Below are 13,973 nucleotides of genomic sequence, written 5' to 3'. Positions count from 1 at the left end.
AAAATAAAAATTAATAAAAGTAAAATAAAATAAAAATCACGACGTTTCGGAGGCAACACAAGCTTCCGTCTTCAGGTGACTTTACCGAAAAACCTAAGAATATGCTTTTTATGGTTTGGATTTCACCACAGTCGCAGTACAGCAATTCTTTTTTCTTTCATTTGTAGACGGTGTACGTGCGTCTCCCATGTTACTTTCGAGCATCTCTTAGCGAGGTTCATAAGTTGTCGTGGAAGGGAGAATTTCGTTACTTCCACTGTCGGGTCCTCAATGAGGTGTTTGTTTGCCACATCCATAGCCGCCCAGGATTCCGTGCAGAGAGTGCCGATGTTATTGTTTGCGCCCTTGTTGGCTTGGGCGGAGGCGCGCATCCAGAATGGTTTCTTGGATTTCAGCCTGGGTGGTGGTGTGGCCCGATCAGTTTCAATGACAATGCATAATATCATCAAAGCATAATATCATCAAAGCATATTTGTTTTCATGCTTTACCACAAGAATGTGTTGTTAAATCAGACTTGATACTCATAATAATTACATTTATATCGCCCTTTTCATCAAGGATCTCAAAGTGCTGTGTACAGGACACAGCAGCAGCAGACACTCAGCATAAAATAATATTATAAATACATTTTAAGAATAATTTACGAAATGAAGTAAAAGTTTAATAAGCGGAAACGTATACTGTAAATAGGTTTTATGGCGTATTTTAAAAATGTCCACAGACTTAGAGATTCCTGATATTTCGCGAAAGAGCGTCCCACATCCTGGGGGCTCTGTCACCCATAGACCGAAACCTCGACCTGGGAATGCAGAGAATATCTGCAGATCTTAGGGGACCTTTAGGGGGCATATGGGTGCATGTCAATGATGTAGGCTGGGGCAAGATGATTCACTGCTTTGTAAAGTTAACAATAGGTGTCCATTTGGTGTTTGAGCATCTTAACAACTGTATTATTGCCAGAAAGGGTAAAATGTTTTCCATTTTCATCATCATGAAACTGGCAAAAAGAGTCCCACATCCATACTCAGCGCACACACAACGCCCGGAATAAATTACAATCAAGGCAGCAAAGACACAGATCCCCCGTGTAGCCTTAACATACTATTGGGGAAAGTGCTGTTACCGAGCACCTATGAAGGCTGGAACAGCACACGGAGGGGGTGGAGTGGCCAGCACCACGCCCGGCCGCCTTTGCCTCCCCAGTGGCGACGTTCACGCACCGCGCAACAGGTTACTACTCATTTGATGCCGAGTCAGACCGATGGGGAGGGGGCCCAGGACCGGTTCAAGACAATCGTCACCGGTGTTGGTGGCCGTGAGCAGGAATCGAACTCGGCTCGCCGGCTTCGCTGCGCAGCGCAACGCACTGAACGCCACTGCAGCCCCGACAGCACCCAACGCGTTCACGTGGGGCCAGCAGCAACCCAACATCCCCCCCCCCCCAACATCCCCCCCCAACATCCCCCCCCAACATCCCCCCCCAACATCCCCCCCCCAAATCTCCCCCCCCCCAAATCCCACCCCACAACCCCCCCCCAATATCCCCCCCAACACCCCCCCCAACACCCCCCCCACATCCCCCCCCCACATCCCCCCCCCAACATCCCCCCCCACATCCCCCCCCAAGCATCTCCCCCCAACATCCCCCCCCCAAATATCCCCCCCCCCAAATCTCCCCCCCCCAAATCCCACCCCACAACCCCCCCCCAATATCCCCCCCAACATCCCCCCCCAACACCCCCCCCCCACATCCCCCCCCCCAACACCCCCCCCCCCACATCTCCCCCCCAATATCACCCCAACATTCCCCCCCCCAATATCCCCCCAACATCCCCCCCCCCAACACCCCCCCCAGCATCCCCCCCCCGACATCCCCCCCTCAATTGGTGAAGCTGAATCCTCCGAGCGGTGCGAGTGGGCGACTGCCACCGCCGCCGCCTTCGCCGTCGTCGCTTCCGCGGATTTCTCGAGGCGGCGTGAGAGCGACCACACATCACCATCCCCGCCACTCGCTCTCTCGCACACAACGAGAGACGAGACCCCGACAAAGGACGCGATGGAGCAGCTGTGCAGCGCTGACTGCGGCGCCGAACTTTGGGTGAGATTACAGTCGCGTAGGTAGAAATAAAACAAAACAAACCACGACGTTTCGAACGCAACGCAAGCGCCCGTCTTCAGGTGGAAATCGCGATGTCTGCTGCTTTGTGCTTCAAATCAAGATTAATTGATTCATTCGATCGTGCATTGTTTCGTTCGTCGCGTAAGCTCGCTTCCATCCAATTGATCGACTTGTTTACATATGTACCTAAATTGAACCCACTACACATACACCGCATCACACGGAGCTCGTCAGATGTCGCAATGCTGTGGGGGATTTAGCTGGGATGGGTGACCAGCGCAACGCATAAAGCAGGTGTTTGTTGGGAAATATAGACGGCTGCAAGGGCTACTCAGTGGGACAGCAGAGAACACGCTACAGCAAACAACCACTGCCTGTGATATGATGGACACGTTCCTCTCCGTCTTTACCAATCTACACCGACCATCGCGGCGCAGAGATGTTAACTACCTCGCCTGGTATGCAGGAGGTCGTGGTTTCAAATCCGACCCCCCTGGTGTCTGCGTATTTGGAGTTTGTCTCTCTCCCCGTGGTCGCGTGGGTTTTATCCGGGTTCTGCTGTGTCTTACATCCACATTTAGAATGAATACGCGTTCAGAGTATTTGGCTACGATATACTTCCACATGATGATAAGCCACTTTGTTGAGATATAATTTGTGGCCAGTTCGCTTCTGAATTAGAGCCAAAAAACTCGGTGGGTCTTATCTGGTGAAATTACTAATTTAGTTTAAGTATCGTCATATAACGACACGTTGCGCGAGGAAGCATTAATTTAGCCTGTTGACTCAAGTACTAATTTGGCTAATTATTGAATTGACTTCTGTATGCATTTCTTACCGTTAGTCATGTACAAGTTACTGATATTGTCCATGTACCGAAACGCCCTTATTGTATGTATGTTAAACTTCTCTCGCACCGTACGTAGCCAACCGTGCTAAGCGTTAATGTATTGTTTTGTAGTCATTCATAGTTTATATTAAGTATTCTTCGTCCCATTAATGCAAGTTCCCATTTATGTATTGTTTTATCCACATTTTCATCATCACTGCTGGATTAAGGCCTCCCCAAATCACGACTCACGTTCTCGCGATGCAATAATCCATCTAGTTCTTGCACACGAGCTGATTTCATTACTCCATCTCCACGACGGACGTTCGCCCTTTCATGCTATCTAATTCGGCTGTCACTCCATCGTTAATCTCCAACACTGGCCATCATACCTACTTGCAATCTTGCTCCTGCCCAATCCCACAATCAATATGACGTCTCTAACTTGCATAGGTATCCTGATCCATGTGTCACTCTGTTACAATGTAATTCTTAGCATGCATCTCTCCATTCGTCGTTGTGCACTTCACCATTCTCATCCACATATCATAACCGGTAGTACACACGTTCTTCAGGCAAATTGGTATGCTAATACTGTATTCATTATCAAGTTAAGCATTCCACAACAACCTGTTCTTGTCCTCGTTTAACTTTCATGATTTCCGTCTGGATTTTCAACAGCTGTCTTAGGTTCGCACATACTCTGCTGTGTTTTTCCGAGGATTTACGTTGGCTCATGTCTATGGCCACTAACGGGGGTAAAAAATTACACAAATGTTAAAGAATTGGGTTGGCAGTGGTTCACGGGCACAACTGAAAAAACATTGCATGAATACTGCCTTACAATAAGGAAAAATAGGTAGAAAACACGTTTTTTAATGCACACACTTTTCACACAAAAGTCGAAAATAAAAATGTTTATCCCAGAATTTAGCAAATTTCACATGCTGAATAAAAGTGGGTGGCTTGCATAACGTATTCTGACGTTTCATTCGTTTGAGCAGCGAGATAGTTTTACTTTGACTTGAGTGTGTGCATCATTGCTGTTGTCAATTCAGGATAATGGACTTTTTTATTTTATTTTTGCCGGTATAATAATGCATACTGTACCACTTTGTGAAAAGTGAGTAGTACTTGTCCATCGCTGAGAGTCTGGCCCACAGCCGTATTAATGTGAACATTCACCGTTGACTTCAGACCATCATTAATATTGAGCACTAACCAGCACTCACCTTAGCTGACTGTCAATTGAACATTGTAAGTTTTTAGGGGGCAATTACAGGACTTAAAAAAAAAATAAGAATAACGCTTGCATCACACTGACCTGCATAGGCGTTCACTAACTAAGCAGGCTAAACATCTTATCTTAATTTAAGTTGCTATTTATAATTGCAGTGCCTGCGTTTGAACCAAACCAGGCCCTCCCAGCGATTCCATTGTTCCAACAAAATGTCGGGGTTATTTTAGCAATTTGAAAATATTTACATTTGGCCTCTTTTCACTACTCAACCTCATTGTGCCACTGGTGTCAGTTGATACATTTTTAGGAACCCCTACTGACAGCATCCTGACATGACATCCTGGTATACAGTGATCCTGGCAGGGAACAGCCTGGAATTACACCGCAGCGCTAATCCCATTGTCTCAAATATCACAGTGAAATGGCTCTCATCTGCACTAATATGGGGCGCACTATGAGTACATTCCATTATCTCTGTTTATTCACGCATATTTCAAACAAATCTTTCTGGGTCAATTAAGTTTGGTCAAATCTTTAGATAATCATTCGTAAAGGACGCATTTGCTGCAAACATGCATATAGGATTAATTTGCCATACCTTTGGGTTAATCCTCTTTATCTTTGCTTAAATGTGGATAATAGGATAAATGACATGTATCTAGAAACATTTTCTGGGTGAATTCAAGCACGATCGAATCCGCGGATAATATGATTAATATGATGCCACTTACGAATTGCTCCACAGGTCTTTCCGACAGCGTCTTTCTGACAGACCTGTTCTTCACCTGAGGACGGCTGCTTGCGTTGTGGCCGAAACGTCGTGAGAATTGTATTTTATTATGTTGTATTTTTATTATTTTATTATTTCCCTTCTACGTGACTTTACCGAAAGAACCAAGAAGATGAATCCCTGAAGTCACAAAAGCTTTAAATCGAAATAATGATCATGTTTAGCCCATTCTTGATTCACTATTGGATGACATTGTGTCAGTTATGGGGAGTGCTTGACCATACTTCACTATGCTGGTCAGTGTGGGTTGGTAATGGCGCACCCAAAACCAGTCCAGATATCATTTCTCCACTGATATATCGTTGTGGCCAGAGTCGAGCTCAGGTTGCAAGTCTAACGAGTGGCCATGGTTCTACACCCCCCGCGCCACCTCTTATCTATTTAACAGCATAGATCGCGTAAATATATGAATGTGTCGTGAAACCCGCCACCACCCGACACAGTCAATTAGTAAAGGTTGTCACGAAACAGAACATGCCAATTCGTGACTAGTACAGCACACCGGTGTGTTGGAGAGCCAAGCCAAAACATTTACAATTTGAGTTCGACGTTTCGCCAGTACCGTAATTACAACTAACTACTCAGATCGTAAATGTTGTGGCTTGGCTCTCCAAAACACCGGTGTGCTGTACTAGTGACGAATTGGCATCTTCTGTTTACGTGACAACAAGCAAGCCCAGGGCTATCAGTGGAGATGAGCTCCACCACACACCACATTGCGTGTTTGAGCAGGGAGACACGTCGACTTGACTGAAATGGTAACATGTGAGAAAACATGCGAATGTTACTTCAAGTGAGGGTCCAGGAATGTAACTCTGACTCACTGAAGTGCTGAACTAGGCATCAGCCTCATATTTGGCCACTCCTTTAAAACACAGGGGATCAAATGACAAAAAAACAATATTCACCCGATAAGCAGCACTGCGTTTAACAAAAGCCAGGTCCTCTGACGCATTCAGGAAAGGTTGCAAGTTTGCTGCTTGGCTCAGATGTTACAAAAGCATGCATGAGTGTGTTATTTTGACTGCAGTGGGGAGATATTTTACTGCATAGATTGTGCATAGGCATTCACCAAAAACCCAAACAGTTTCTAGACGTATGGTTTCCTGTTCATGATATGTTAGGGTATGAGGTTACTCAGGGATGATTAACGCAGTGCCACCTTCCCTTACCTTCAGCTTCACTCTCTTCAATAAAGTATCAAAAGATATAGCTTTTAAAATGCCATGTAATATTTGGGTTAATCACCTCCAAAATCCTCTCGTAGACCTAGGTCACATAATTAAAACATTAAGATAATTTAATGCCCCTACTTTGACGCCAGAGCACTTTATGTCACCTTACACTGACTGTATGGGTTCCTTAGCAGTATTATGCAACATCTGCCCCCTATCAATATTTGGCCTTTTGTCACCATACCAGGGTGTGCTCGCCAGCTGTTTGGTGGCTTATATTATTTGGATTCTGCCATGGTGTAATAGTTGATACACTGGACTTCAATCCATAGGTTGCAGGTTCAATTAAATTTCCTGGCGTGGGAGGTTAAACAATGGTGGAAGTTTCTTAAATTGCCCTCACCACTGTCCCATCTGCATTCTAAACGGGTTTACCACAATCACTTGGTAGGTCAGCATGGAAAAGTAAAAAAGTAGACCAAAATACTCTTTAGAGGGGTCCAAAGAACTCTGTCAATATGGAGTCTCGTCTGCCAGTAGTGGCATGAGCAAGTAATTACAGGGCAGAACCTTTATCATTATCTGCTGCTTTTTAGGCATCCATTAATCAAAAATATGCATACGATTTGCATAATGGGAACATATTTGCAGCAAATTAATTGATGTAAGGGCAGAACATGCAATGCAATGCAGAAAGTCAGTGGGTTTTATTCAGGGTTTGCCTGGGTTTGACTCAAACTCTTGTTTTAAAATTAAAGATGTAGGTCGACTTCCTCCCAAAATCATTGCAGGATCGTTAAAATAAGTGTCACTTATTAGTTAGTCAACCGCAATTGTCCAATGGAGAAAGCAGAACCAGTATAAGGAATATGGATTTTCTACTGCTGTACTTAAGACCACCAACTGAGATGAGTACTGCCCTATGGTTGCACAGAGAGATTTGCTTTCAATGCCTGTGCGAACAGCTCAGAAACATGAGTTCATTATTTAAATAAAGAGGTCATCATGCAACTTATCTCATCCGCTCTGATGTGGGGGACCATTTTATCTTATCGGCTGATCTTATTGATTGCATATCTCCAAAAGAATAACTCCTCTTGTCCATTGGTGAAGTGGATAATCGGGTAAACTTTCCGAAATGTTTGGGAAATTCCTTTTAAAAAAATGTGTAGATATTCATGTTTTTAATGTGTAGATACGAAGAGAAGTTTGGCGCCCACTTTCAGTCTTCGACAAACATATCATAGAATGGATTTGCCACGTGACTTATCTTATTATCTAGTATAACTTTAGCACCCTCTTTGACCACTTCCATGTGTGCTTATCCACAGATAAATATGGATAGAATACAATCTTCATTTCTATGACATTCATATGCAACCACATCACGACATACTTTATAATAAAATAATAGGATTCATATTTTATACAACTTCTTTTTCTGACACAATGTGAACGGGACTTGTATTGGATCAATTAGAGGCCACTCAAATATATATTGTATATAGTAGGAGAGAAGTTAAACTGTATTGGCTATATATTTACCTCTGCCCTTATAACATAACAAGTAGAAAACATATTCTTGGTTATTTCGGTAAAGTCACGTAGAAGGGAAAACAAATATTGCTGATGATGATTGCTTGTGTTGAAATCGAAACGTCGTGAACATTTTATTGTTTTATTATTTTATTATTTTATTGTTTTTCCCTTCTACGTGACTTTACCGAAAGAACCAAGAATATGAATCCCTGCAGTCACGAAAGCTTTAAATCGAAAAGTAGAAAACACTGATATTATTTGTGAATAAAATTTAAATTCCAAGGAGATCAGGTTTTAGAGCAGGAGTGGGAAACTTTTTCCTGAAGACTGAATAGGGTGCCGTGTTGGTGAGATGTCAACTCCCTCGCCTGGTACGCTGGAGGTCGTGGGTTCTATTCCAACCCTAATATCTGTGTATTTGGAGTTTTTATGTGCTCCCTGTGGTCGTGTGGATTTCTAAACATGCGTTTAGAGTACTTGACTGCTATACATTTCCACGTGATAAGCCACTTCATTGAGGTATCATTTGTGGCCAGGTCGCTTCTGAAAAAGAGCTAAATAGCTCAGTGGGCCTTCACTCGTAAAATAAAAAAATGTTTAGTTTTCGAACTTTCAAATACCTTTGGCGAGCCACACATTAGCACACACCTCAGATACTTCTGTCATGGTAAGATGACCTTGGAACGACAGGCTAGAAACACAATGTTCCCAGGTTGAACATATTTCCCCTTTAGTACCCGATTAGTGCAGCTTAGATACTTGCAGTGGTGGATAAATATCGTTTGTGGAACATTTTTAAGTGGCAAGCCTCATGACAAAAACTACTTGAGATTAAAATCTAGAATTTCAATACTGTGCATCAGAACCATACAAGTGTTATCAGTGCCATCACTATCCGTAAAACCGGTCTTTTATCCACAATAGTGGCTTTAAGCGTCGTCTCCAGGAATAGCGTTTCGAGCCACCGAGCCTAGAAAAGTGACCTTAGTTAACAGGAGCAAAAAACTCAGACTTACAGCATGAAAGTAAGTTTCAAAAGAATATAATTCTAGCCTTCGTTTATCCTCGGGTTGCCACTTGTCCTGCTAATATTAGTATCGGCTCTAATCTAGATTTGAAGTATCAGCTCTAATCAGGCCCGGTTCGTCCACTAAGGGCAGCTGGAGATAAGAAATAATTTTTCTATAAATTGTTTTGTTGTGTTTAAAATCTGGAATTATTATTTCAATGTGAATTGCCTAATGAAGGTAACATTTTAAGTTGTTCGTATCAGAAACCGCTGCAACACCACAGTCTGATTTGTGCCTCGGGGAGGTGTCGGGACAGCTGTGAAGGCGTCCGAGTGAGAGATACCCCTTCGTTCATTGCGATTAGCTTCTAGCATTTTAGCCACGCCGTTTGAGACCTATTCAGGGCCGTGGAAAAAGGCGCCCATGGCTGTAATAACACGATGTCACAACGCGAGGTTGCACTGTGCAAGTATAGCGGTTCACGGCCTACACGCTCTAGGAGGCAGTGTGAAAGGGGTTGTGGTCTTGTGGAGTGTGGACTTGAGGGTCATGGGGACAGCATTTGAGTGCTTTGTTTCGTATTGTTTATAAATGCCTACCGTTGGTAGATAAGACATCACTTTCACGGGAAGGCCAATAGGATGACGAGGTTTTTCTTAATTAGAACACCATATTATCTGAGGCCACTCACAACATGTCACGAGCCACCACTGGCTCTATTCCTCACGAAGTAGCCAACTGACGACAAGTAATGGCTCTCCCTCTGATCTTAAGCCTACAAAACCCCTATCATCCACCTTCTCTGATGCATCACCGGGATCCCTTTTCACTTTTTGTAGAACTTTCAGTTTTGGTTCTCACAGCTTGGCCATTCCTGGCTGCTATAAAGTAAATCAGTGATACAAATGATAACTTTGTTGTAAATACACTGGGTACACAACATATTCCACTGTGTCATTGTTATTGTTATTGCATAAAAATCTGATGTTTGGAAATGTTTAAGTTACAGTACTGTATATTTAAAAGCTAGATACTTTGCAGTTGCCCAAAATATGTTGTATATACCAAACTCTTTATGATCGTCTAATGGGGAGCTGTGAACAGCCTTGTTGAAAGAGCTCATCTTTTAATCTTAATCATTCACCCCTGCCTCCACCTCCCAAAGCATGTTCGTGTCTTGTGTTCAGGTATGACCCCACCAAACTGGTTTCACTTAATGACAGTTACAGATGGAGCCTGAGATATTTAATACACGACCTTTTACTCTGGACAAAAGAAATCTGCGGAATCTAAGTATTCCGTTTGACTGACGAGTACCGTATTTCAATGATTGTAAGTAATGATAGGCTTCCCTGACAGTTATTACACCCACAAATCAGTTTGCTTATGTAAGGTTGGGTACTTATTAGTATGTAGTTTTGCTGCAGAAATTACGGTTGAATTTCATCTGACTCAATATAATAACTTAAAAGTAAAAGTGCCCCGAGGATGGACATTTTTGGCGGTGCTTATTTTCATTTCCTTAGTCAGAGGTGAACATTCCACATTTAGATGTGGGGGGGCCCGTCTCGAAGTCGACAACTGTTGACTGCTCACAAAGTCTTACTCATTTTATTGCCCAATAGACTGAGTCGACCCTCAGCCAGAATTTCAATATTTTACATTCTCATTTTGAGTCAAATGCTGTGTAACTTAATCCCTTATTCGAATATATTTTCTGCAATGAAATAGTTTTTTTTCTCATGTGATGGTTTAATTTTGTTTGTGAACCTCTAATCCTGCCACACAGTCCCTCTAACGTAAATTTATACTACCCCTGATCAGTTTATGTTACATGCTCTAATCCGACTATGGCATGGTTTCTCAAACTCCAGTTGTCAGCTGTCCAGGTTTACCATTCTTGTCCACATATAAATTACACACTGCATGTGCCTGATGATTGGCAAACGTGTTATGCGTGACTGTGACACAGATATCAAGATTTAGATGCAAATAGAGGTCTTGTATCTTGTTTGTGTTATATATCCGTCTTGGTTAGTGGTGGCATGGTGGTTAGCACCCTGTACATTGAAACTAGTTTGATTACCAGCATGACTACTATCAGTGGTGAGTGATATTATAACCAGTGTTGAGCCTCCCCTTGGTCGACTCAGCCTTAAATTGGTACCTGGTGTGGTGTATAAATATCAGCACTGGGGAGAAAAAAAATATTACACGATCACGTTCAGAAGGAAAAAAAAGCGTGTTTGCAATTAAATATAGCCATATTCCAATAATTGTTCCTTTGATTAAAATAAATGACAATCAGCATATTGCATCGCATTTATAATTTCTCCTTTCTGAGGTGGATAAAATGAGTAAAACTGTGTGAAGTTAACAGTAGTTAACGGTCGAGAGCTAACCTCCTACAATTGGAATGTGGAATATTCATCACTGGCTCAGGGCTACCCACAGAGATGAGCACTGTCCCAATGCACTGTGATCACTTGAGATAAAGCCACGTAACTCTCGTCAAGGTTCGTTGACACCGATGCCCTTTTCTCTATCCATTGAGCCAGCAGTGTCAGGCTAGTCACACCCTAATGCGATGTGGGTGTGGGGTTATGACACGGCTATGTCAATTCTCAAGCATAAAAACAAATATTAATTCACTCTGTTGGAAGTAGAGTTGGAAGTGCGCACCGAAAAGAGTAAGCTAATCTTTTGAACAAAATGCCATTCTGACTCAGCCCATCATCCTTACAGTCAATTTGGTCTCCTCAATAAGGAGACCATGTAATAGTGCATGGTCTTATTGAGAAAATGGCCCCACCATGGGAATGTGGAATTTCCACTGCGAGCTCAGGCCCGCCAATGAAGATGAGTGCCGTCAGAATGCACATTAGAGCATGGAGACATTTTACCTTTTACTTTAAAAGCACTTTCTAGTTATGTATTTACAAATGTAATCACGGGTATCTGTCTGGATTCATACGAAAGATGTCAATGCTGCTGGCTTTGTAATTTGGCAAAGCCATGCTATTATGAGTCCTCTCGGCTACTCAATAATATCTTACGGAGTACTGTAATGCTTTATAATTAACTGGAAACGTTACCCATATCAGTCCCTTGCCGCCAGTTAATACTTGCTGTCTTATCTAATGCAAACAAACGCATGACCAGAACTCAACAAAGAGGCGCTTCCGTAGATTTAGGAATTCTCTGCCCCCTGAAAGCCCTTCCCTTTGTCAGCAAAAAATGGTTTGTTCAGTTGTTCAGTCGTTTCCTAAGTCAAACTATCTCAGAGGGAAGGGAGGCGCAGGACCCAGTTGTAACCTCAACAAATCCCACCCATAACCCTTTTGTTGTCGTTACAACATGGGGAGGTATCAAATGTAAAAAAGCAACAGTGTTTATTTACAGTACATACAGGCAAAGCACCATTGTGAGATCAAGTACCACAGGCTCACAGTGGACCTATTCATAAACAACAGCAAGGCGAGGCACATTGGTTTTGTTGCTCTAGATTCCTTCACACATAAATTACAAAAAGTAAACCCTCTCGAAGCCGGACTAATCGCGAGGAGAGCCTTTCCAATTATGGAGGATGTCCGGCATGCTGCAAATAATTATATCCATAATTGTAAAATATTAATTGCTTTAAAATATTTAGGATTTAATATTTAAAATATATTGATGCAAATATGGATTTAACTTGGATTAAACTCTACGGTTTAATCCAAGTCACTTCTTGCAAATGAGACGCATCCTGGCCCCTTAAGTTCTCATCTAGTTAACCAAATTAACTTGAATTCAGGCTCCTGATGTGGCTGAATGAATGCGTTGGCAGAACTGGACGTTGACTCTACACGGGGACCCGCCGGATGTCCCTGCCTGCTTCCAGGCCACTGTGCTGGTATGGGTGCCGTGCACGTTCCTGTGGCTCGCCGCTCTGCCGTACTTCGTCTGGCTGCGACACCACCGCCAGGGCTACATTGCCTGCTCCGTGCTCAGCCGTGCCAAGACCGTGAGTCCTCGGGGAAAGGCGCGGTGGTGGGATTCGTGCATTGTGTATGATTAATGGCCCTTAATGAATTATGACTGAATCATGCCGAGCTAATGACACCTGGTCTTCCCAGATCTTGGAAGCGAAGTAGGGTTGAGCCTTGATAGTGTTTGAATGGGTGACCACCACCATGAGCAGACAGGTTGTCGTAGGTTTTTGTGACTGGGCTATGGTTTGGGCAGCAGAGGAGTCATCAGCAAAATCCAATATTATATTGTGTTTCTAGCAGTGGATTGACAATAAGGGCTGTACATGTACACGTACAGTCACCCTAAATGTGCTCAATCTCCTGCTACGTTGTTATTGTTGTTGTCTTGATGGGCAGCATCACTTTTGGTCACGTTAAAAATCTGTGCATAAACAACTACTCGGAACAGTTTACAGGTATTATCACGTGAATCAAGCAATACCATGTACTGACCGCATGATGTGTGAATTCTGTGCGTACTGTGTGCTGTCAGGTGCTGTGTGCTATACTATGGCTGTTGTGCTGGGCCAAACTGTTCTTCTCGCTGTGGGAGAGGAGCCAAGGGCATTCACTTCCTCCCATCTTCTTCATCTCACCACTCATTCTGGGGGCAACCATGGCACGTTGGCAAGCATGCACACACCCGTACATGTACATTTGTCACACCTTTTGTGCAGATTTTGTTGTAGATAATCACTCCGAAAAATTACAGATCACCAAAAGTTTGTGGACTGGAAGTGGCGATATCTCAAAGTTGTGCAGAGTCATGTGGGTGTTTTGAATACGTCAACAAAAAGTACTTGTTATGTAACTCTGTAGGTGGTTCCGGTTGTGCTACATCGCTCTCTGATGTGCTTTCTGGTGGGACCATGTGTTGTTTTGAATGAAGCCCAACGTTTTTCTCAATATACTGGGATCATCTTCTTCAGTTCCTGCATCAGAGAGCATGTGACGTGATGTGGAACAGCATTGTGTAATGAAGTTTCTTGCAAAGGATTGGCTCACAACTTTGGCTGCCGCCTGATGAGGCTGGTTGTTATTACCGGTGAAACATAGTACTCGAATTGTAAATGTGGGTTTACTCTCCAACACACCTGTGTACTGAACTAGTAACTAATTGGCATGTTTTGTTTACGTGACAAACCTTACTAATTGGTTGTGTCGGGTGGTGGCGGGTTTAATGACATTTATATTTTCGCGATCAAACCAAAAAAGCCTCTATTATGGAAAATGTCAAATTAGCTGCAATTTACAGGC

General features: G+C 43.2%; 1 protein-coding gene across 1 annotated transcript in view; it reads left to right on the top strand.

Annotated features, from left to right (window-relative positions):
• Nucleotides 1-1,899: 1,899 nt before the first annotated feature.
• The window catches only part of LOC144934819 (ATP-binding cassette sub-family C member 3-like), a 51,462-nt gene continuing 39,388 nt past the window's right edge, over nucleotides 1,900-13,973 (top strand). Inside the window, exons 1-3 of the mRNA XM_078861012.1 lie at nucleotides 1,900-2,099; nucleotides 12,533-12,709; nucleotides 13,210-13,335. Coding sequence (XP_078717138.1) covers nucleotides 2,058-2,099; nucleotides 12,533-12,709; nucleotides 13,210-13,335 — 345 coding nt within the window. The 5' untranslated portion in view covers nucleotides 1,900-2,057. The remainder of the gene's footprint in view (nucleotides 2,100-12,532; nucleotides 12,710-13,209; nucleotides 13,336-13,973) is intronic.

This window comes from Lampetra fluviatilis, chromosome 1 (assembly GCF_964198595.1).
Source record: "Lampetra fluviatilis chromosome 1, kcLamFluv1.1, whole genome shotgun sequence".
Classification (NCBI taxonomy): domain Eukaryota; kingdom Metazoa; phylum Chordata; class Hyperoartia; order Petromyzontiformes; family Petromyzontidae; genus Lampetra; species Lampetra fluviatilis.
Note: the sequence above shows the minus strand (reverse complement) of the source record. Positions and strands in the feature narration are given on the sequence as shown.